Source organism: Bradysia coprophila, unplaced genomic scaffold (genome assembly GCF_014529535.1).
Source record: "Bradysia coprophila strain Holo2 unplaced genomic scaffold, BU_Bcop_v1 contig_138, whole genome shotgun sequence".
Taxonomy (NCBI): domain Eukaryota; kingdom Metazoa; phylum Arthropoda; class Insecta; order Diptera; family Sciaridae; genus Bradysia; species Bradysia coprophila.
In genome coordinates, this window is record NW_023503409.1 from 6712992 (window position 1) to 6733503 (window position 20512).

At 38.1% G+C, this 20512-nt stretch overlaps 3 protein-coding genes across 3 annotated transcripts; 1 reads left to right on the forward strand and 2 right to left on the reverse strand.

Moving 5' to 3' along the window:
• Positions 1-30: 30 nt before the first annotated feature.
• On the reverse strand, positions 31-8328 carry LOC119073780 (calcineurin-binding protein cabin-1-like). The gene is made up of 19 exons (XM_037179456.1): positions 8145-8328; positions 7847-8077; positions 7487-7785; positions 6771-7421; positions 6528-6690; positions 6343-6464; positions 6141-6260; positions 5671-5807; positions 5555-5601; positions 5320-5435; positions 4606-5256; positions 4296-4544; positions 3885-4226; positions 3648-3821; positions 3153-3589; positions 2399-3093; positions 2165-2328; positions 257-2089; positions 31-187 (listed from the first exon to the last, which is right to left on the reverse strand). Exons 1-19 carry the CDS (start codon positions 8229-8231, stop codon positions 115-117), a joined length of 6591 nt encoding a protein of 2196 aa, XP_037035351.1. The 5' UTR covers positions 8232-8328; the 3' UTR covers positions 31-114.
• Positions 8329-9537: 1209 nt separating this feature from the next.
• On the forward strand, positions 9538-12811 carry LOC119073781 (fibroblast growth factor receptor substrate 2). The gene is made up of 2 exons (XM_037179457.1): positions 9538-10019; positions 10087-12811. The coding sequence occupies exons 1-2, from the start codon at positions 9941-9943 to the stop codon at positions 11619-11621; spliced, it is 1614 nt and encodes a 537-aa protein (XP_037035352.1). The 5' UTR covers positions 9538-9940; the 3' UTR covers positions 11622-12811.
• An 883-nt stretch (positions 12812-13694) lies between these two features.
• On the reverse strand, positions 13695-14609 carry LOC119073782 (EEF1A lysine methyltransferase 2). Its single transcript, XM_037179459.1, has 3 exons — positions 14298-14609; positions 14034-14237; positions 13695-13964 (listed from the first exon to the last, which is right to left on the reverse strand). The coding sequence occupies exons 1-3, from the start codon at positions 14506-14508 to the stop codon at positions 13708-13710; spliced, it is 672 nt and encodes a 223-aa protein (XP_037035354.1). The 5' UTR covers positions 14509-14609; the 3' UTR covers positions 13695-13707.
• Positions 14610-20512: the final 5903 nt, after the last annotated feature.

Consider the following 20512-nt stretch of genomic DNA (forward strand, 5'->3'; position numbering starts at 1 on the left):
AAATCAGATTTTTTTTTGAATAAAAACGAATTTTCGTAACGCGTTTCCAACAATATAATTCAACTCAATCTTAGTCTGTGGTGCCGATACTGACAATGCCTTAAGAATTTAATCCTACTTCTTGGACTCCTGTTGAAGCGATTTTTGGCGCTGTTCAGCTAATTTCTGCTGTAGGGTCTTTTGTGGGCTGAAACAAATCAAGATCAAGAGTTGTTAGTCGTCTACAGATCAGAAAACTGAAAGAGCTTTAGTATACCTGGTTTGATGCATTGATGGTGATGGTTGTCTGGCTATTGGCGGGGGTAATTTATGCGGTGAATGCGCTGCCATTGACGTCGTATTAAATTTTATTGGGGATGAATCAATTCGATGAGCTGGCTGCTGATTCTTGTTGGCAGGCTGATTTTTCAGAAGACTATTTGAACTCGGTGGAAAGTTTCTGGGTGAATTGCTTGGCATTGTAGATGATTGAGCGTCGTAAAGTTGTTTACTCGAAACGGGAAACGGCAAAGGTTTTCCGAATTTCGGATCGGTTTTCCTGTTGTTAGAAGATTGTGTTTTCGGCTGCTTGTTTGAAGATTGTGGAAATGGTGCCGGCTTGTGCATCGGGTTCGGAACCATATTTTGAGACATCATGCTCATCATGTTCATATTAAGCATTTGTTGATAACCAGCCAAAACATTTCCAAACATTCCAGCAGGTGACTTTCCTGCGAAGTCCATATACGGAACTGTTGCAGATCGTTTATGGGTTTTCTTCGGTTTTTTCGGCTCTGGGTGCAGGGTCACATGTGGAAGATTGTCGGTAGCTTTCTTTTTCGTGAAATTGACTGACGAGTAGCCAGCTGGTGGAGCCGGTGTTATTGTCAAAGATTTTGGCAAGTCTTTCGGTATATTGACATTTTTGCTCATATGCGGAAATTGCATGTTCGGCTTCATCTTTGACATATCCGAGAACATTTTGTTCGTCAACAGTTCCGACTTCGGTATCACAGATTCTATATCAAAATCCGCGCCACTGTCACAGGTCAATGGATTTTCATGCGGTCTGAAATTTTTGGAGATTTTTGATGATGCGTAAGAACTGGGTGTTATGGTCAATTGACCACTTCCCACCGAAATAACAGTTGAAGTCGTGTTCGGCACAACAGCCGATGATGTGGGAATGGATTTTTTCGTATCGAGTTTAGGAAGCTTATTTGTGGTTGTAGCTGCGTTAAATGGTTTAGGTTGCGATGCGAACATTGCTGACGCCGCACCAATATTATCCATTGCACTCAACAACGACGTTGGTGATATGCTTGCCTGTAATTTGTAGTATTCTTCCAACAGGGCAGAAACTTCTGCAGGACTAGAATACTGAGTAGCCATTGATGGACTACTGTAAATGCCTAGCATAGCTGCGACTGCAGCTGGGCTCAATTTCGATTGACTCCAATCCAAACTTTTCGAAAGAGAATTTTTACTGCCAACTGGTCTGCCACGAGGTCGTTGCGATGATGACGTAATCGTTGAAATGGTGGATGTTGCAGTCGATGGTACAGCGAATGTTGACACGGGTGTAGTTGACGATGTTGTGGCAACCGTTGCTGCTGTTACCTCTACTGTTGCATCATCTGACGATTTCGTAACAGGAACAGTCGTTGCAGCTGGTGCGTTAGCAGTGTTACCACTTGACAGATTAGCCAATGACGGAAACATTTTCAAACTGTTCAGAAACGAAGATTCGGTAGCAGGTTCAGCGCCCGCTTTTCCGTTGCCTTTGCGCAACACAATTTCGCATTGACATAATTTGATAGCTGCATCCAATACCACCACATTATCGGGCAGTCTTTCGAGCTTTCCCTCGACAAACACTTTGTATCCGTCAACCAGCAGCGTCGCAAACATATTTTCCTTTTGCTGCAAATGTTTGATTGCTTTCTGATGAGCCTTGAAAATGTCAATCAGCAACGAGAGATGAGTTTTGTCGTCTCGCTTATCGATGGGGCATTCCCTTATCGTGCTAATTTCATTACGGAATGACTGGATGCAGAACGAAATGGCTTGTTGGAACAACTCTTTTCGTTCATCCTCTTTGATGTAACGCCTAGAATTCGTAAGCAAAGAAGGAAAGGAATGCAGAAGACGTAAGAAGACTTGTGAATATTGACCATCCACTTACTTGTCGTTCTCTGGGTTGCGATTTAAATTCAACGCAAGTTCCAATAAAATGTTATGATCCGATGAACGTAACAGTACTTCCATTAGCAGGACAACACAACGTGACATATGAGCAGAAAAGCTACCTGGTCGGTCGATTTCCGATGACGGAATGCGCCAAATTCCCTACACAAAACAGAAATTTGTATCAATAAATGAGTCTGCCTATCGGTGGATTTCTAATGGAGTTACTTACGCTAAAAAAATTATTTAATTTTCGGTCTGTGAATAGTCCTTGAATTGGATTCGACAGTCCCGTGGTGTAAGTCCCGATCAATAATTGCCTGCACTTCTTCAAATCCTTAACTTTTCCTGCTGCGTGCAAATAGATGTTCGCCAGCCTATAAATTGATTTGTAGTGTTCCGGGAAGCGAGTTACACACTCTTCCAAGTTACGAATACAAATTCGATAAATCACTTCCAATTCACTGTCGCTGAGTGGTCTATCCGCACTTTTTTCATCGTCACTTGAATTCAATGAATCAGACTCGGACGACGAATCACTGCTACTCGATTCCGATGTGGACGATGATGAGCTATCTGATCCAGTTGTTGTTGTGGTTGTTGCATTCGTTGTTGTAGTCACGTTGCTTTCCTGAGAACGACGACGTGCTGCGCTATCGATTGGTTGTTGCACGGTGCTAACAGGAATGACTGCATCCGATTTCGGAGAAGTCGGCGCTTGTACATCAACTGTTGCTGCTTGAGGTGGATCGTCGATAATAATAACATCGTCGTCAGCTTTAGTGCTTTGGACAGGAGATGATTCGGAAGAAAGTAATTTCTTCGGGTTTTCATCTGATTCGGTGGGTGTATCGATGGTTCTTCGCTTGGCAACCTGACCTTCGGTTACTATTGACAATTTCCGTTTGAGTGCGTTAATGCTGTTGTCTGAAATCAAAGGAACAGTATGAAAATCGTGCACATCAAATGCTATGAATCCGACTCACTATCAATTTTCGCTTGATTTAGAGCGAACGGACTATTTCCAACTTCTTTGAGCACTCTCTGAAATAATTTCCCAACGGACTTCTTAACCACAGAGTGCTGCTCCAAGTACTTTACAATCGAGGACGTAATTCGGTAATAGACTTCCAGAGCCTCGATGGACAAATTCGATGGATTGCTATGGTTGATGCGGAATGGGTACGAAGCGTTGTTTTCATACAGGCACCTGGCCGACTTCTTGTAATGATCCAAAAATATATCCGGCTGATCCTTATGCTTTTCCGCAATTTTTCCCAGCATGTAATGGTAGAGCCACTTCTCATCATGGTCTTGGTCATCGTCTACGATGTCTGTACGATGGACGAATTCTTCAACGGTATTGAAACATCTGCTAGCCGCTGATAAACACTCGTCCTTTTTCATTTCCATTGCTTCGAATCTATGGAAAGGAAAAAATGATAGAAATTCACGAGAGATGGCTTCATGACTTAATGTACCGCTCCATCGACAATGTATCGCTGGACATTTTCAAATTTCTCGAGTAAAACGAGTGCATCATGTAAGCAAAATTCCCGTATTCAATCCATAAGAGTACATGCCTCTCCCTGAGTTCAAAACATTGGCGAAAACAACGCAGAGCCTCTTCTGACTCTAAAACGAATTCTTTAGTGCTGGAACGACAAGACATATTCATTTAGACCAACAGTTAGAAAACGCAACACAAGCACACTTACCAGAAAGACGAACACGAGTTCAGTTTCACTTCTAAAATGCTAGCTTTTGACAAGGCCAGTCCGGCCCAGGAATCGAACCTCGTTGGACATATTGTCAGATCTAATACGTAATATTTCACCGAACGCACCATATCCCGGTTCTTGAAGTAGTAGTCAGCCAACAGATAATAAATGCAGTGGACACGATGAGGTAACAGCCGAAATGGCTGTGGCATTTCCTTTTCGGTTCCTGCTAGAAAATTACGAATAGCTTCGGTGTGACCGGTCGGATCGACATCATTCGGAATTAGTGCGACAATTCGTTGCAGCAGTTGCTCATGTTCGCTTGAAATTGAATCGTTCCTGGTGTTTAATCGACAAGGGTACGTTTTAGTATATCGTCTTCAGTCAAAGAAAACCACCCCGCCTTACTTGTACGAATTAAATTCCGGTAAATTATCGGGCCGATAGATGTCAAACAATTGCATTCCACGCTGCCAATCCAATTCAATATTGATGGCATCATGTTTCCCGATGTGCCTCGATCTGGCTTTCTTCGAAGGATAACCGTACAGGCAATATGTGACTTGTTCCAAGTATTCAGCAATGACATCACGAAACTGTTCCATATTCGGTGCACGCAGTCTGGGTGCAACAATATCCAATGTGAACAGAAGTAGCCTGTGTCGAAAGGATGGGATTACATACAGATCAAATCAAGGAGGAAGATGAATCCACATACCCTCCATTATGATTTGTGCATAATCGGTGACGGCCTAGGAAATCATGCGCCGTAAAGAAGATCATTAACGATTTCGGAATACATTCTTCCAGCGATTCATCTTCATGCTCATCGTCAATGTTCATTCGAGCGACCGGTTGCAGATCTTCTTCTCTTTGAAGTATATGGTACAGTATAGTCCAAGGAAGCATTGTAGATACAGGGTGCGTGCGACTACCGTTCTTATCATATGGCACATCCAACTGATTCACAACAATTTTCGACAAATTCTGAATTAGACGCGAGTAAAACTTGTCCAAACAGAGAAAGATTTCGTTGGATTCTTGATTGACCAGCGCCTCGATGTAGGTCAGGATGTAGGTGACCAAATCCCCCCATTCCGTTTGTCGAAATGTGTCGCTCGGAGCTGCTAGGTACGTATCAGCAGCGAATTTCAGAAACTTTTCCGACCACACGAGACAATCTTCGAACGATTCATTGTTCCACAAACATTCCAAAAATACTTCAATTTGGGTCGATAGCCGAACGGGTGAATCGTAGTCGTCTGACTTCCGGGTGGCTTGTGTGAGTATGGTGTTCTTCAATATAGTGATGAGTTGATTGAAACTTTTCTCGTGATACAATTTGTTGACGCTGTGCAAGCTTATGGTTCTGATGGATATAGAAGATTTGTGAAACTAATGAAAATTGAGGATCAAGATCAGACAAACGAACCTTTCGAACGTTTTTTCCAATTCCTTGCAAGTGTCCAAATCAATTTTCTTATTTTGCTTTTGATTGGGAAAGATCAGTGTAAATGGAGTCGGCCGCTCAGTGATAAGCTCGTCAACCTATTTAAATGAATTAGAGAGAGTTACAATCAGTCCAAAGTCCAAAACCGACACAATTTTTCTGTTGTGTGTGGAGTTTTTACAATCCAGAGAACGTCAAAGTAAAACTGAATACTTACAGCGTACACGCAATGAACCGCTCTCTGCAGATCGTTTTCATATTTGCCTAAGTTGTGTCAAAGAAATTTTAAAAATCTTAAATAAGTTTCTGTCGCAAAGTATCCACCGAACTCACTTAAGCAAAACTGCAACCACAACACACGAATACGACTTTCAGCGAACACAACAAGATCCTCATCGTTGCTCACTTCGAAGAATCCTGATTGGAATATTATGTGATGGTACAGGCGCAACCATTGATCATTGATCTCGCTGAAATTAAAATTATTTGGAATTTAGAAACGGCATCTCTCATCAACAACGGCCACAAAAATAAATGAATCTCCCCAGAGCGGTCTTGTGTGTTAAAGAAAATGAAGTAAAAGATTTTGTAACAAGCATTAGGTGATAAGCTTGCACGCGAGAAAGATGAGAATTCATTGGACTGACGGTGAGCTTACATTAAGATTCGAAAAGTCCACCCGACACAGAACTTCGTGTCTATTTCGTTGAAATAAAATTTCTTTTATAAATGTCAAAAGTCCTTCCCAGAAGTTGTAGTGGTACGTTGCATTCACTAATTTGACGGATTACAAAGATACTTACTGTCCATGACGACTTGTACAGTTATCGTGAAATAATTCCAGATAAAACAGTGCCATACGAAATGCTGCCTGAAAGTCGTTCTTATCCAAGAGATTCCATGTGCACAGATCAAAATGATTTCTGTGAAATGTAAGAAAATTAAAGAGTTACTGATTGTCCGATAGAGTGTCAATTAACCGTACGATATCAAGAGTAAACTTACAGGTAACACGGATAGAGTTTGAGGTAGATGTCTAGCAAGTCTTTCGGCATAGTTTGACTCCAGAACAGTGACACATACTTTAACCATTTTAAGACTAATGTGATGATGCTGAAATTTTCTTTCTGCGAAGCAAGTGAGGATATGTTTGGTCGTGTAACAGAAATTTCGACTGCTAAAAATTTTACCTTGACCTCTGCGATGAATTCATCGAACAAATTTTGCGTAGCAATTTGAAAATCGTCCGAGGTAACTTCCAACGGTTGAGAAACCGAAAGTGTTTCAGTCGGATCTGATGGACTACAATCAACGCTTTCATTTTGAAAAACTGGTTCTTCGTCGAAATTTTGTCTACAAAAACGAATGCCAATAAGAACTGTCACGATACCAAAACCACAAATTCGTTGTACCGAAACGGTAAATTAACTTACTCGAAATGTTTCGACAAAATCCGTCTCAAAATCCCGTTGATCGTCGATTCGCCATCATTCTGTTCGACATTCTTTCGTCTCTGAACCGGCGCCTTCTTCGTTTTATGCCAACCCCATTGCTCCAGAAACTTAAGATCACTTCCTCGTCGCCGGGACTGTTTCGATTTGCCATTCACATCGTTCTGTTTCGTTGCGTCACTGTCATCTGCGCTACCGTCAGCTGACAATAAGACTTTTTGATCGGCAGACGATTTGGCACCCTCATTTGAGTTTGAATTTTCCTTATCTTCATCCGAAATGTTTTCCATTGTTGGAGTTGGCGTTGGAGCATTACTGGCAACATCGTCAACGTTTTCGCGTTGTGGTTCATTTTCTGGTGGACATTGCTGATTGTTATCATCAGTGACAGTGGCACCCGAAATCAAGTCACTAAATGACATGACGGTGTGTTTTCCCCAGCCGTTATCTTCAAACGCTGTATACAGATCAACAATAAATTGACCAGTAGACATCCAGGTCAGCTCATTCAACTTGAATTCGGAGAAATTTGGTTGAATTTCTTCTGGTTCCATATGCTCGACATAGTCAGGGAATACACTAGTTGTGCTGGTTCTCTTCAAGTTGAAGTCGGTGAACTTAATTTTGAAGCAACTGGCACCAATAGACAATAGTATTAAGTAACTGTCGTCTGGAGAACCATAAAAAGGACAACTTACTTCTCTATGTAATCCAGCCCCATACTCTTGAATTTACTTCGAACCTCTAGGATAACATTCACGGCCAATTCATAAGTCTTGTCCTTATTATAGCAAAGCAATGCCCATCCATACGCTTCGCAATAGTTTTCCTTCAAACACAAAATCTTCAAAATGCCATCCAGAGACGGCCAATGGTTCGGATTTTGTACCAGACATTTTTCGAACGAAATTAGGGAAATTTCAAACTTTTTCATCCGCAGTGCCAATTGACCCAATTTGTTCATGGTAAACACGTCCGTATCATCCAATTCATATGCCTGAAATATTGCTTTGAATCATCCGAAATCTTGTTTGCGAATGTGAAGCTTTTAAACTCACGTTCAGTAAGTACTTTAGCGCCATGTCCGAATCGCCCGTCTCGATGTAAATAAAGCCTAAATTCTTGTAGCAATTGTACTTAACCGAAAAGAGTTTGTCTTTCTTTTCGTTGCTGACATTATGCAATACTTCCGTGTCCAAAAGTTCAAGAAACAACTTGCACGCATCTTCTTTGCAGTTATCGGTCTTTAGTTTCAGAGCTCGAACATATTCAGACACTGCTATTGTTTCCTATTCAATGGCCAAAATTTTTAGCGCCTCAACGTAATTCTTCGCTGTTTTATAAACCAATTCTTACTTGCGCCTCCTTGGTAACTGTTGGTTCGTTGTCATCTTCACTGCCACTACTATGCGATTCTTCATTTAACGCCGCAATCCGTATCATTTCGGCGTACACAAAAACAATTAATTTAAATTAACTTTCATGAAAAAATCACATTTGCGGCACAACAAAAATATTGTCACATCTGTCAGTGGACGATTTTTTTTTCGATTGTGCCGGTTGTATCTGTCTCTGTCCTCTGTCTGAAGCAGTGTTTTTTTTACATTTTGAAAATTGAGTAGCGGGAAATTAGAAGATGGTTTAAAAAATTTATCGGAATTCGCTCAACTGGCAACTTCTGGAACACATGGTTTATTGACAAGAAAGTCCAACTTGACGAAAATTATGTATTTTTGTCAAGTTAGATTTTTCTTATAAAAATACCAAGCGCTTTCCAGAAGTTGACATTAAAAAAAATGGTTGGGGAAGCCTGTAAGGTTACTAGACCTTCAGATTATCTCATCATATCGATAAAATAGTCAACATGAATGGTCATTTTACATGTAAAGAAAACATTCATTCGATACATTTTGGAACGAGGCACTGTCACGCCAAATGTTCTGAACCTTGGTTATCACTTGAGTTTTTTGCTGATCAAAATAATTTAGTTCTCTTTGTCAGATCGTTTTTTTACTACGATCATATTTGGCTTCTCGCTCCAATTTCTGTAACATTCCAGCGCCTGCCACAAGGCTTAAACTTTGAAACTTTACAATAGAATTGCGTTTTGAAAGATCTGGAACAAACGTATGTACATCAGGATACTCTATCCGTTTATCAACAGAAGCTCTAGATTGAACATTAAGGACAAATTCCTACATTCTACGTTTTAAAGTGATTTTTCGACCAATTACTCATGAGGAATAATTGTCCTGCAACTCATCGGAAGCTTATTCATATTCTTGTAAACACCAAGGTTCTAGTATGGGCGGAGGTGATATAAACACCATCTCTTCCTTTCTTTAAAAACACAAAATTGCTTAGAAACCTGGGCCATCTGGTTTGTGAAACACAAGTAAATCATAGTTAAACATTTTAAAAAAAGATGTCAGTGGCAACGAACTATTGTGCTAGGCAGCGCGTCTGAATGGCATTACCTCCGCCCATTATTTACCTTGGTAAAAGTATAGAGTTTTATGATTGGCGAGACGACCGAATACCAGTTAATTATAACTTTCCAAATCAAGTACTTGTCAAAATATTTCTTTCTCTTTCATCATAACACACTGTTCTAACGAAAACCGAAAATTGTCTTCAGAGTTGTAGTTCACTTTTTACAATAAAGGGACCATCATTGATCATGTGTCATCCACAGATCCATTTACCCTAAGAGCAAAGTGCTGCAAAAGAGAACCGTCAAAAATGAAATTATTTGACAATAGAATTTGTCGCAACCTTGAACACAGACATATTTCTCAACATAAAAGTTTTTTTTTCGTTTTAATTAAATAAATTCCTTTTGTCAGGCCTACAGATCGTAAATTTAATTTATCCCAAAATGCTTCCAATGCCACAAAAATAATGGCAAAGTTCAGGTTGTGGAAAAAAACGGGAAGAGATGTTCAATCGCATAAATGATTCCGAGTGCAAGTGAAAATAGAAAAGAAAATTGTCATCAAAAATGAAGAAGGTGTTTTGTTTTTGGCTGGTGGCAGAGAATGATTTTAAATAAATTAATAGCAAAATGTGACATCAGCAATTATTTTCGATTTCGATTTCCACAATTATTACCAAAGAATTTACTCACTAAACCTTGGTCGTATTGAAGCGAAATGGGTTGCATTAACAGTAAAAAGGAATTGATTGATATTAATCCGAATTTGTACAGAGTTGTCAATGTAGATGATGAAGGTAAATTCGGGCGGAAAGGTTCAATGGCGATAAAATCAAATCTCAAATGTTCAACCATTTTTTACAGGCAATGCGCTGTGGAGTGGTCAGCTCGGCATAACAAGGCTAGAATTAACATTGTATCGCAAAGGAAAAGATCCTACGACGTGGCCCATCAAATGCCTGCGTCGATATGGATACGATGCTGATCTGTTTACCTTCGAAGCTGGTCGCAGATGTACGACGGGCGAGGGAATTTATGCGTTTCGTTGTCGTCGAGCCGAGAGTCTGTTTCAAACACTGCAGAGCTACATTCAACTCCCTATCGAAGACACACAAAATCAAGATTTACAAATGCTCGTCAACAATGGGCCACTGGTAATACCTCGACATTCTGGATCGTCACAGCAACCGTCGCAAACAAACCAGACGCCTAGCGGTGGATATTACATCATGAATCGTCCAACTAGTCAAAATTTAAGTCCCAGTGGCACAATACAATCGAATTCGAACCGAACGCGAAGTGCTGACACCCTAACATCCGATGGAAATTATCTGGATCCTACACCGAATCGCCCAGCACCAATATCGCGTTTCCAAAGTGGCTTGCGACTGAGTTCGGTCAGCAGTGGCCCGATGAGTCCGGATCCGGGGTCACCGAGTAGTATTACAGATATCTTAGAAGTAACTCAATTAAATCCATTGCCTACCAGCAATCCGGGAAATCTTTATCAGGAATTCCCTCTGCGAGAGCATAACAACAACAGTAGCAACAAAAAACTATCGTTAGATTGTCCCATCAATCTTGATTGTCCACCCCAAGAGCCGGCACCAGCACCAAGTTTGAGCGCGTTGCGAAGGGAATTCGGGGTGAAAAATAGCATGGACAATGAGCTTCCCGTATCACTATCTCCGATTTCGACGACACAGGCAGCCAGTGATTTATTAGATAATTCTCACATCATGTACATGAATATCGTAGTGGGCGAATCGCAACAGAATAAATTCACAAGCGGATCGGATACGCCGAAAGTGATTCAAACTCCAACCACAACCGGTTCGATGTTCGGTATTCCGCATTCAATGCATTCACAATATTCGATAGACTCGATGCGATTATACGAAAACTTAGAGCCCGGAGACATTCGTCCATTGGCGCAGCGCAATCGCTTATCGAAACCGGACATTTTTGCCAAAGTAGAGCTTCCAGCGAACGAAAAGTCCGAGCCGAGCACACCGAATCATCGTTGCGTTTACATTCAATTGGATTTAGATCAAATATCATCAACCGTTTCAAATAGTGCCAATATCTCGACATCATCTAGCGGAACGAATAGTCGACCCATACTTCCAACCATCACTACAACAAGTGTAATCACAAATAACACTTCATCGATTTCGACGACGACAATGAGTGTACTGCCACCGGATAGTCCGAAGTCATCAGGTGTTGAAACCAATAGTGGCCTAGACTATGCCACTATTGATTTCAACAAAACCATTGCTTTATCGAATTCGACAACTCCATCGTCTGAGTTGGACGGCGAAGGCTCACGTAAAACGAGACACAGTTCGATAGCCACATTCGGTCCGACTAAACATAGTAATTCCGTCAGTGATTGAAATAAATGTGGCGATGATGATGTTATGTCTGTAGATTGTTTCTAACAAAACAGAAAAAAAAACAATTTGTGTAGTTACGACATAGATAAAGAGGACAGAGAGTATTAGTTATACATCGAATTTATATGTTTCAACAGTTTTACACGAAAATACCATAGTCGCGTATGTACGTACAATAAATAAGTTTGCATTGAACTTTATATATATACACAGAACAAAGAGCTAAGGAAATTTTTTACCAAAAAAGAAAAGACAAAAAGAACAAATTTATTCATCAAAACATTAGATCAGTAAGTCTAAGTTAATTAAGGAACTGTTAATAGTCAAATTGTTGGTTTTTTCGAGTGAAACACTAACACAAAAGACATTTAAATTTCGGCGGAATATTTCATAACCGGAAAGACGTATATTGATTCGAATGTATCCATCCATATTCCAACGTTTATACTCTGATTTATACTCTTTGCATTTGTGCTCGAAAAATTATTTAAAAAAATCCCAAATCTACTACGTCTAACATTCGAGGTCATGGTCATGAGATCAGATTTTTATTGATCGGAGGAATCATTAAAGGGAAAACGTCTTGCCAAGGTTGAAAGAAAGCCACTAAGTTCCCGTTTCCTGCTAAATAGAGGTTTCACGAACTTTCTGATTATAAATTTTCAATTTCTCGATTAGATTAATATTTCCTCGTTCTCATGTTGTTTCTTGTGTAACACGAGTCATGTTTCGTATAAACGTCGTTTAACCTCTTGAGTTGAAAGCACAATCTGTCGGGTCGGTGTCTTGCAACCCAAATATTTCCATACGAAAACACACCAGCGGAATTGAAAGACTAATCCAACGAGCTATCACTGATTAAAATCGGAGACCGCTTGTTCCCAAAGTTTAAAAAAATATCCTGAAATTTTGGCGATATTACTCTTAAGCACGATTTGTATGATTCCTTCATAAAATATCGACCTTTTCCGTCTAGAATTGAAGTTTCTATTCTGTTAGTGTATCACTCGAAGCCTTGTTAAATATTGTACGGATGAACTCCGATTGAAGATTAGTTGCCGTTATTTTTTAAGTTAAATAAAAGTGACTGCGAATGCTTTACCGAAAATTATTAATAAGAAGTGACTAAAAAGAAGTAAAAAAAGAAACTTTTACCAAAAAAGAGGAAGAAATATGATTGTACCAATTTATTGTTTTTGTTTTTTTCTTTTTAATTATAGATATGAAATTTTTAAAATTACAGTCTTTGATCTCAACCGTTTCCCACAGATCTATCTGGTCTGATTTAGCAGAAATAAGACTAGCCTATCCATCGACATGACTCGTATAACAAATATTTACTGAACTATGAACTTCTCTTTGGAACTGTTCCTATAAATCAATCATTCCACTAACGGTCAGGATATTGATCTATTCTCAGTGTCTCAGTGAAATACGGGTTGCTAGGAATCTCGCTCCGTATGGGCGCGAGATTCCTACTTTTATATAGTGAAAAATGGAATCTCGCACCGTGCGAAAATCCTACTGTAGAGTGGTAATTTCGCGCTCAGACGTTTTTTGAATTTTTGGTGTTGTTGGAATTTGGCGCGAATTATGGAATTCGGTGCGAATTTGGTTTATGATGGTTTTAGGCAAAATAAAAGTTGGAAATGGGTGCAAACACGATTTAGAGCATTTTTATAGAAACTGAAAGTTGGAAATGGGTGCAGTTATGGCTGGGGTTCCAGGTCAAGACGAGATCTTCAAGTAAGTCAAGACCTCGGTCAAAACTAAACGTCCAAGTCAAATCAATACGAGAAGGTATCCAAGTCAGTGGAGGCAAAAGTGGAGGCAGTCAAGAAATCTCGAAAGGAGGAGAACAGAATTTGTGAATGTGTCGTTGAAAATTTGTATAGTGTCTCTGCTGCAGAGTATGAATTTTGCTTATTAGGTTTTTCCGTCGTCCACCTGGGAGTGAAATGTTACACGTCAATCCACTTTATCATCAACTTGCTTTCGACAGGAGTTTGCGAATTTCAGTCGAAACTGTTGGATCCGTTCAAGTATAATTTCAAAAAGAAACACAAGTTCACTCTGTTGCCACATCTCAGCCGTTTAATTTTTTGAAAACAATTGAAGTTACCACACTGCCAACTTTTCCACCAAATTTGAAACTGGGTGCAGGTATGACACTATGCCTAACGAATTTATCTACAAAAGCCTTACAAAGTTCAGTCTCTGTCCAGTTGCAGGAGGTAATTATAAACAGACCATCGTCTTGAAGCATATTGTAAACATTCGACATGTACATCTCTCGCTTTGACTTTGGGTCATCCGGATGAAGACTTACTGCATCGTAGGTTCCTTTTATACAAAAAAATGTTTATAATTCGCACCTCAGTTGGATCGGTTTTGTATGAAACGCGCAAGTACCTTTGTCGTGAACAATATCGAAAAGACCCAAGGAAACACAGCACTCAGCATCCAATAAATCGGCTACCTTGTAATCGACAGCAATTTCCTGGTCTTTCGCAATGTTTTGTGATAGTTCTATGGCCAGTTCTGAATAATCCACTCCAGTCAAATGAGTGAAACCTTCTCTCGCCAATTCTATTAGCATCATTCCATTTCCGCAACCTTTAAAATGAAAAAGTTAGCTAACATTGACTGCACACCATTCCTTTCGAAGAGACATACCCAGATCAATGATTTTCGATTCTGGTTTGATGTCATTCTTAATCATCCACGTTATAACCCTGAACTGACTGTCCTCGTCGAACCAAACCTCGCCGACATCACCATGAGACTTATAGTTGCTGATTTCGTTGGAATACGAACTTTGCCAGAATTCTTTTGTTCCTAATTCCGAGCCGCCCAATTCCTCGTCGTTGTCTTCAATGCTCGACATTATGATAATCACACAGGAATTGTTACGATTGATTTAAAATAAACTATCGCCCATCAACGAGAGGTAAACAGTATGGTGAACATCATGAACGTCAGACTACTGTCAATGTGGTAAGAGGAGGTTCGTATGCAAACAACAAAGCCTCATTTATTGCAAAGCCACGCACTTATGAATTTTTCAATGCAAATTAGAAAATCCGATAGTCATCTGCTGTAGACGAAAATAAGTGATGATCTGTTAGTGGTCCGCGTGTGCAAATAATGTTTTTTTCCCGGTATCCAAAATCAGATTTCCCGAATTTCCCGGTATCCTTAAAATTTAGCTAGATTTCCCGATAAAAAAGTTCTGATTTTCCGGTAAAAATTTTCTCATTTCCCGGTGAATGTAATATTTGTTTTATTTTTCAATTAAGTTTGATCAAGTACTGTCGTGACAAACATGAATTATGTTATAAAACGTCGAAAGCCAAAGTCTCGCATTCCAAATGTTTTCTTCATTTATGTCAGATTTATAATATTTTTCGGTTGGTTTTCTCAGCTATTGTAGTGCCTGCCATTTGATTCCAGCTGCCTGGGCCAGATGTCGCGGGCCCAGGCAGCTGGAATTAATTGGCAGGCAATACAATAGCTGAGAGAATGAAACGAAAAATATTATAAATATGAAGTTATTTAATGATCTTGAGCGGAGCGAGCGAAATTTTTTTTAGCGATTTGTACTTTGAAAATATTATATTCTCTGACTACAACCCTAAATCTATGACGTTCAGCATCTGTAATTTTTAATAAGATATGAAGTGATCGCGAGCGGAGGGAGCGAGAAAATTTTTCAATTTTCTACTTTGTACAATTCTGTTTCGGACTTCTCAGCGAAATATTTGTCACGTCTTAGCGTCTGTGAAAAATGAGAAGAAAGGGAATGTTAGCGAGCGGAGCGAGCGAGAAATTTTTGCGATTTTATAATTTTAAAACATTCTATTTCTGACTTCTCAGCCATTTCGATTCAATTTCCAGTTTCCCGGTAAGTTAGATTTCTTGTCTATTTCGATGGCCCGTTTTTATCGACTTCCCGTTTTTTTCGATTTCCCGTCTATTCCAATTTCCCAGTGAGTTCTATTCCCCGTTTATTTCAATTTCTCGGTGAGTTTGACTTTCCGTTTTTTTATTCAATTACCCAGTAAATTTGATTTCTCGTCTATTTCGATTTCCCGTTTTTATCGACTTCCCGTTTTTTCTCGATTTCCTGTTTTTTCGATTTCCCGTCTATTGCGATTTCCCGGTGAGTTCGATTTCTCGGTCAGTATGATTTCCCCTCAATTTCGATTTCCAGTCAATTTCAATTTCCCAGTGAATTTAATTTCCCGGTGAGTTGGATTTTTCGTCAATTTCGATTTCCTGGTGAGTTCGATTTCTCTGTCAGTATGATTTCCCATCAATTTCTATTTCCCGTCAATTTCTATTTCCCGTCAATTTCTATTTCCCGTCAATTTCTATTTCCCGTCAATTTCTATTTCCCGTCAATTTCTATTTCCCGTCAATTTCTATTTATCGTCAATTTCAATTTCCCGGTGAGTTCGATTTCCCGGTGAGTTCGTTTACTCGGTCAGTATGATTTGCCATCAATTGTGATTTCCCGTCAATTTCGATTTCCCGGTGAATTTAATTTCCCGGTGAGTTGGACTTCCCGGTTAGTTCGATTTCCCGGTGAGTTCAATTACTCTGTCAGTATGATTTCCCATCAATTGTGATTTCCCGTCAATTTCGATTTCCCGGTGAGTTGGACTTTCCGGTTAGTTCGATTTTCCGGTGAGTTCGATTTCTAGGTCAGTCTGATTTTTCATCAATTTCGATTTCCCGTAAATTCAATTTCCCGTCAATTTCGATTTCCCCTGGCTTCCCGCTTCATGGTAACACGTCTTCTTTTGGTGGATTTCCCGGTATCCCGGTTTTCGGCCAAAAAATTTCCCGGTATCCCAGATACCAAGGATACACATTATTTGCACACGCGTTAGTGGTTGTGAATGTTAACACTAACGGAGTGAAACAACATGCAGAAATGACTGTTCCGACTGTTCCTAACATGAACAATGAATTGACAAGAGCTGCCGCTTAGGATTGTTTGTATGGTATGTTTTAACAACGAAAACAAGTCATCTATCTGTACAAAAGAAACACAGTGCCTCCTGTAATTTCATCGGCCTCCGAATATTTTCTATGGACATGCTAGAAGCAATGCTGTGGTAATAGTCTGACTATTATAACAAATGAAAATAGAGGCTGATACGTTCATGGGGCCTGTTTTTTGTTGACGGTTTTTCCACTCGTCAGATATTTTTGTAGTTGTCAGTATAAAATAGTACTGCGTGGCGTGACATGCTATTTTGCCGTTGGTAGGGAAAAACATGAGTTTTCCATGAATTAAAGAATTCGGATTGTTGTCCAGTTTCCGCGTGAAGTGACGTCGAGGTGAATAAACACACGAGTTTAAATCTGCTATATGTTAGGGCTTACTTCAGGTTTCAACCTTAATACAGGACAGGAAAACATCTTCTATAGTCACCCGTTACTGTTATATGCGGACGTTTTTAAGGGTGAATCAAACTTAGATTTAATAAATGCTCTTTGGACCTAATTTTTTTAATAAGTTTTTTATAAGCATTTTAGCAGTGCCCATTTTTGAGAAAATATTAATTTTTTTATTTCTCGTTTTTTTTCTTCAAATTTGCTTGAAAATGGTTTTCGAAAAATTCGAGAAAGTTTTCAATAGATTCTAAGAAAATATTTTCTCAAAAATAGACTTTGCATCTTAGTGTTTATGTACATTCTGCCGTAATTTGCATAAAAACCTTTTTCGAAAAATAGAACAAAAGAATTATTTTGTTTTATTCTTCGAAAATGTTTTTTATGCCAATTTCATCAGTCACTTGTTGTCTCTAGTCATTGGTTTACTTTCGTTAGATGGCACGCACCCACAAAGTCTCCACTTTTCACATACACCTTAATTCCATCAGACTTCCGGCTCTACATTTCCAGAATTTTGACATGAAGACGCTGAAGTTGGCTAAGTGAGAGAGAGAGAGAGATAGATAGATAGATATAGACATTTTGACGAGTTAGATTTGTTGTTTTTTAGAATTCGTCTGGTTTGTAGTATGATACAGAACCTCTGGCTGTGAAAATAATCTTTTTTCTTAACTTTATGGTCTGGCTGAATTAATCACTTTAACGTTCATATAATTATAATCAAGCCAAACCACGGAGAATTCATGACATAAGTGCGCCAAAAATTTAAATATTTTCAACTGACAGTTGGACAAAATTAATAACGCTGACGTCATGTAATGAATGCCAAAAAGTGAGCGGTAAAATGACCTTCTATGCTGTATGTTTTGAAATAGAAGGCGAACTAACGGCATGAATACACACAGCCTCATCATTCCTATTGAGTTTAGACAAGGAAAACCAATTTTTAAATTTTCATCACAAAGTTTTCATTTTTATTTGCTTTATTTAACTTTTTCTTTCTTTCTTTTTGTCAAACTTCAAGCGTTCTCGCTCTTCCATACTTTCATCTCTAATAGAGATTCTCTATCATAGAATGATCTATTTTCGGTAAGATTCTCTTTTTATCATCTAAGGTTTTGAACAACTCAAAAAGACAAAAGTTTATGTAACTTCACTAGAGTACTCTAGATTTTGTTAATTCTTTTTTTTTCCTTTTCCTTTTCTTTTTGTAATGTCAAAGCAAGATTTGATTGTTATTTTAATTTATTATTTATGTCACTTACGTTTTATAGTTTTTTTTAATCAGAGTTTTTAATTAAAATGTGTGTGTGTAGTGTATGTTACCGAGAACAACAATAAAAAATTTCAAAATTAAATAAAAAATATTCAAAAGACTAGATGAAACGATCGACACAACTTTTTGAAAGTGTTTCCTATTTTGTATAATATATTAATTATAATTTATGTTACTACGTAATGGAGAAATATAGTTTAGCTAAAATATGGTTTATAAACTGGATGTCCTACAATTCAGTAAATTCGCTACAATTTTTTTTGTTTTTCTTTTATATTTCTGCCAAGCGAACAAATTACATTTTCCATTAATTTATAAATCATGTGTAGCTTTTAAGGAGCCAAATCCTCCAGTTTATTCATTTTCTTCTTAGAAATTAGTTTCGTTTATTTCTACAACATAAAAAAACAACAAATTTTTCCATTTCAAATTAAAGCTTAACATTTTCACCATCTCACCTTACAATTAAATTAAAAAAAAAATCGAATAATGTCACTGGATCGGTAATTTGTAGCTGTTCAAACATTCCTTTCGAATTTTTCATGAACTTCCCATGCAAAATATATTTTTTGCTCCGAAATTAATGTGGGCCTTCGATAACAAATTGTATTTAAAACAAGCGAAACAGAAGAGATTCTGCAACAATCTGTTGAAGATGCAACGATCTAGCAGACCTGACAATTATACCTGAAATTAACTTGCCATCAATGAAAGGTTTAATTGGAAGAGGCGCTAAAATACAAACGTGAGACACTTCTTTATGTAATTGGAAGTAGGAAGCGTTTTAAACCTAGACATTGCGAGTAATTTGATTTTATTCAAATGTTATCATATGTGTGATTGCAAGTGTCACTAACGTGAACGTGAGATTCATTTCATGATCCGGAAGCACACATAACTTATTGGTCATGGTGACTATGAATCAGAGACAATGTCTCTCTTAATTGGCAGCGGTGTCAATGGGGGGACAGTCAATGGTCTTTTCGATTTTATGATAAGAAGTTCATTGACCTTTTAGAAATGAACATGAGCTTTGGCTAGGGTTGTCTTATGGCATATAATCCACGCTTTAAATAAGGGAAGCAACGGCGTTCATGCAAGGTAATTTTTGATGTTTCGTGCGGAGCGGATTGTATGTTACCGTTCAGATTTCTACTTCTTCCACTTGTCTCACTTGTCTTCATCATAACGATCTTACACCCAATAAAACAAATGCTCGGTTACTCATTGGCAATTTGACCAATTGATACAATTTTTCGTTTGAAAAGCCAAACAACGAAATTTGTACATGAAAATGATTCATCGTAAAAATAAGCTTCTGTCGAGTATATTATATACAAACGGTATATGCAGCAAATTCAACGACATGACATCAAGTTTTACAACAGTTCAGGGATATCAATGCAAATATCTTTGCTTTAGCGGCTTAACTGCTTGAGATTATTTTTTTCTCGTGTTTTTTTTCAGTCAGAAAATGCTTGTAATGTCAAAGCAAAACATTTTTTTGTTATTTACATTTTTCATTTAAATAATTATATTTTTTTTAAATGTTTATTGCACGAATTTCGTTGAAGAAAAGTAAAAATAGACGGAATTTTGTGCACGTTAAAGTGTTTCTCTTCTTCACTCACTCTCTCATTTCTTCACTCTTTTCTCACGACTTTTGGTAACAAAATATATTGAAGAAAAGGCCAAAAAATTAATTGTTTTTCTTTTCAAATTTTCTTATTGATCTACACCGTTTAAGTATATCGAGAAATTAGTACGGATCTTTTACAGGCTTTGTAATGGGTTGTGTTTGATAATATTTTCTGATTTTGTTTATCTTCCCATAGTTCTTTGTGTTGCAATTATATAAGTTCGGCTTATTAATCTTTTGGTTGGTTTGTATTTTTATGATAATTAATTAGAGAACGTGTAATTGTAATATTTTTAAAGTTTTTTTTATCTTTTCTTTTCTTTTGAGTACACTATAATTTTATGATAAATATTTTGTTTGTTTGTTTAAATTTTGTTCCATTAGAGTAGGTGTGTGAATAACTGCCTACAGAGTAAGAATAGTTCTTGTTCATTTTTATATCTTTTTTGCCTTTTTTTATTTTTTGTTTAATTTATATAATTTATTTTCTATTATAATTTGCACATAAATCTTTTATTTTTATCTTTTAATCATTAATATCGCATTGGTTTTGTTCTTAATTTATCTCCA

Coding starts and splice junctions, on each gene's coding strand:
- LOC119073781 (XM_037179457.1), top strand. CDS start 9,941: ATGGGTTGCATTAACAGTAAAAAGGAATTGATTGATATTAATCCGAAT. Junction 10,020..10,086: donor TGTCAATGTAGATGATGAAG/GTAAATTCGGGC, acceptor CATTTTTTACAG/GCAATGCGCTGTGGAGTGGT.
- LOC119073782 (XM_037179459.1), bottom strand. CDS start 14,508: ATGTCGAGCATTGAAGACAACGACGAGGAATTGGGCGGCTCGGAATTA. Junction 14,238..14,297: donor ATCGAAAATCATTGATCTGG/GTATGTCTCTTC, acceptor TTCATTTTAAAG/GTTGCGGAAATGGAATGATG. Junction 13,965..14,033: donor CGATATTGTTCACGACAAAG/GTACTTGCGCGT, acceptor TTTGTATAAAAG/GAACCTACGATGCAGTAAGT.
- LOC119073780 (XM_037179456.1), bottom strand. CDS start 8,231: ATGATACGGATTGCGGCGTTAAATGAAGAATCGCATAGTAGTGGCAGT. Junction 8,078..8,144: donor CAGTTACCAAGGAGGCGCAA/GTAAGAATTGGT, acceptor GCCATTGAATAG/GAAACAATAGCAGTGTCTGA. Junction 5,436..5,554: donor CGGTTCATTGCGTGTACGCT/GTAAGTATTCAG, acceptor TCATTTAAATAG/GTTGACGAGCTTATCACTGA.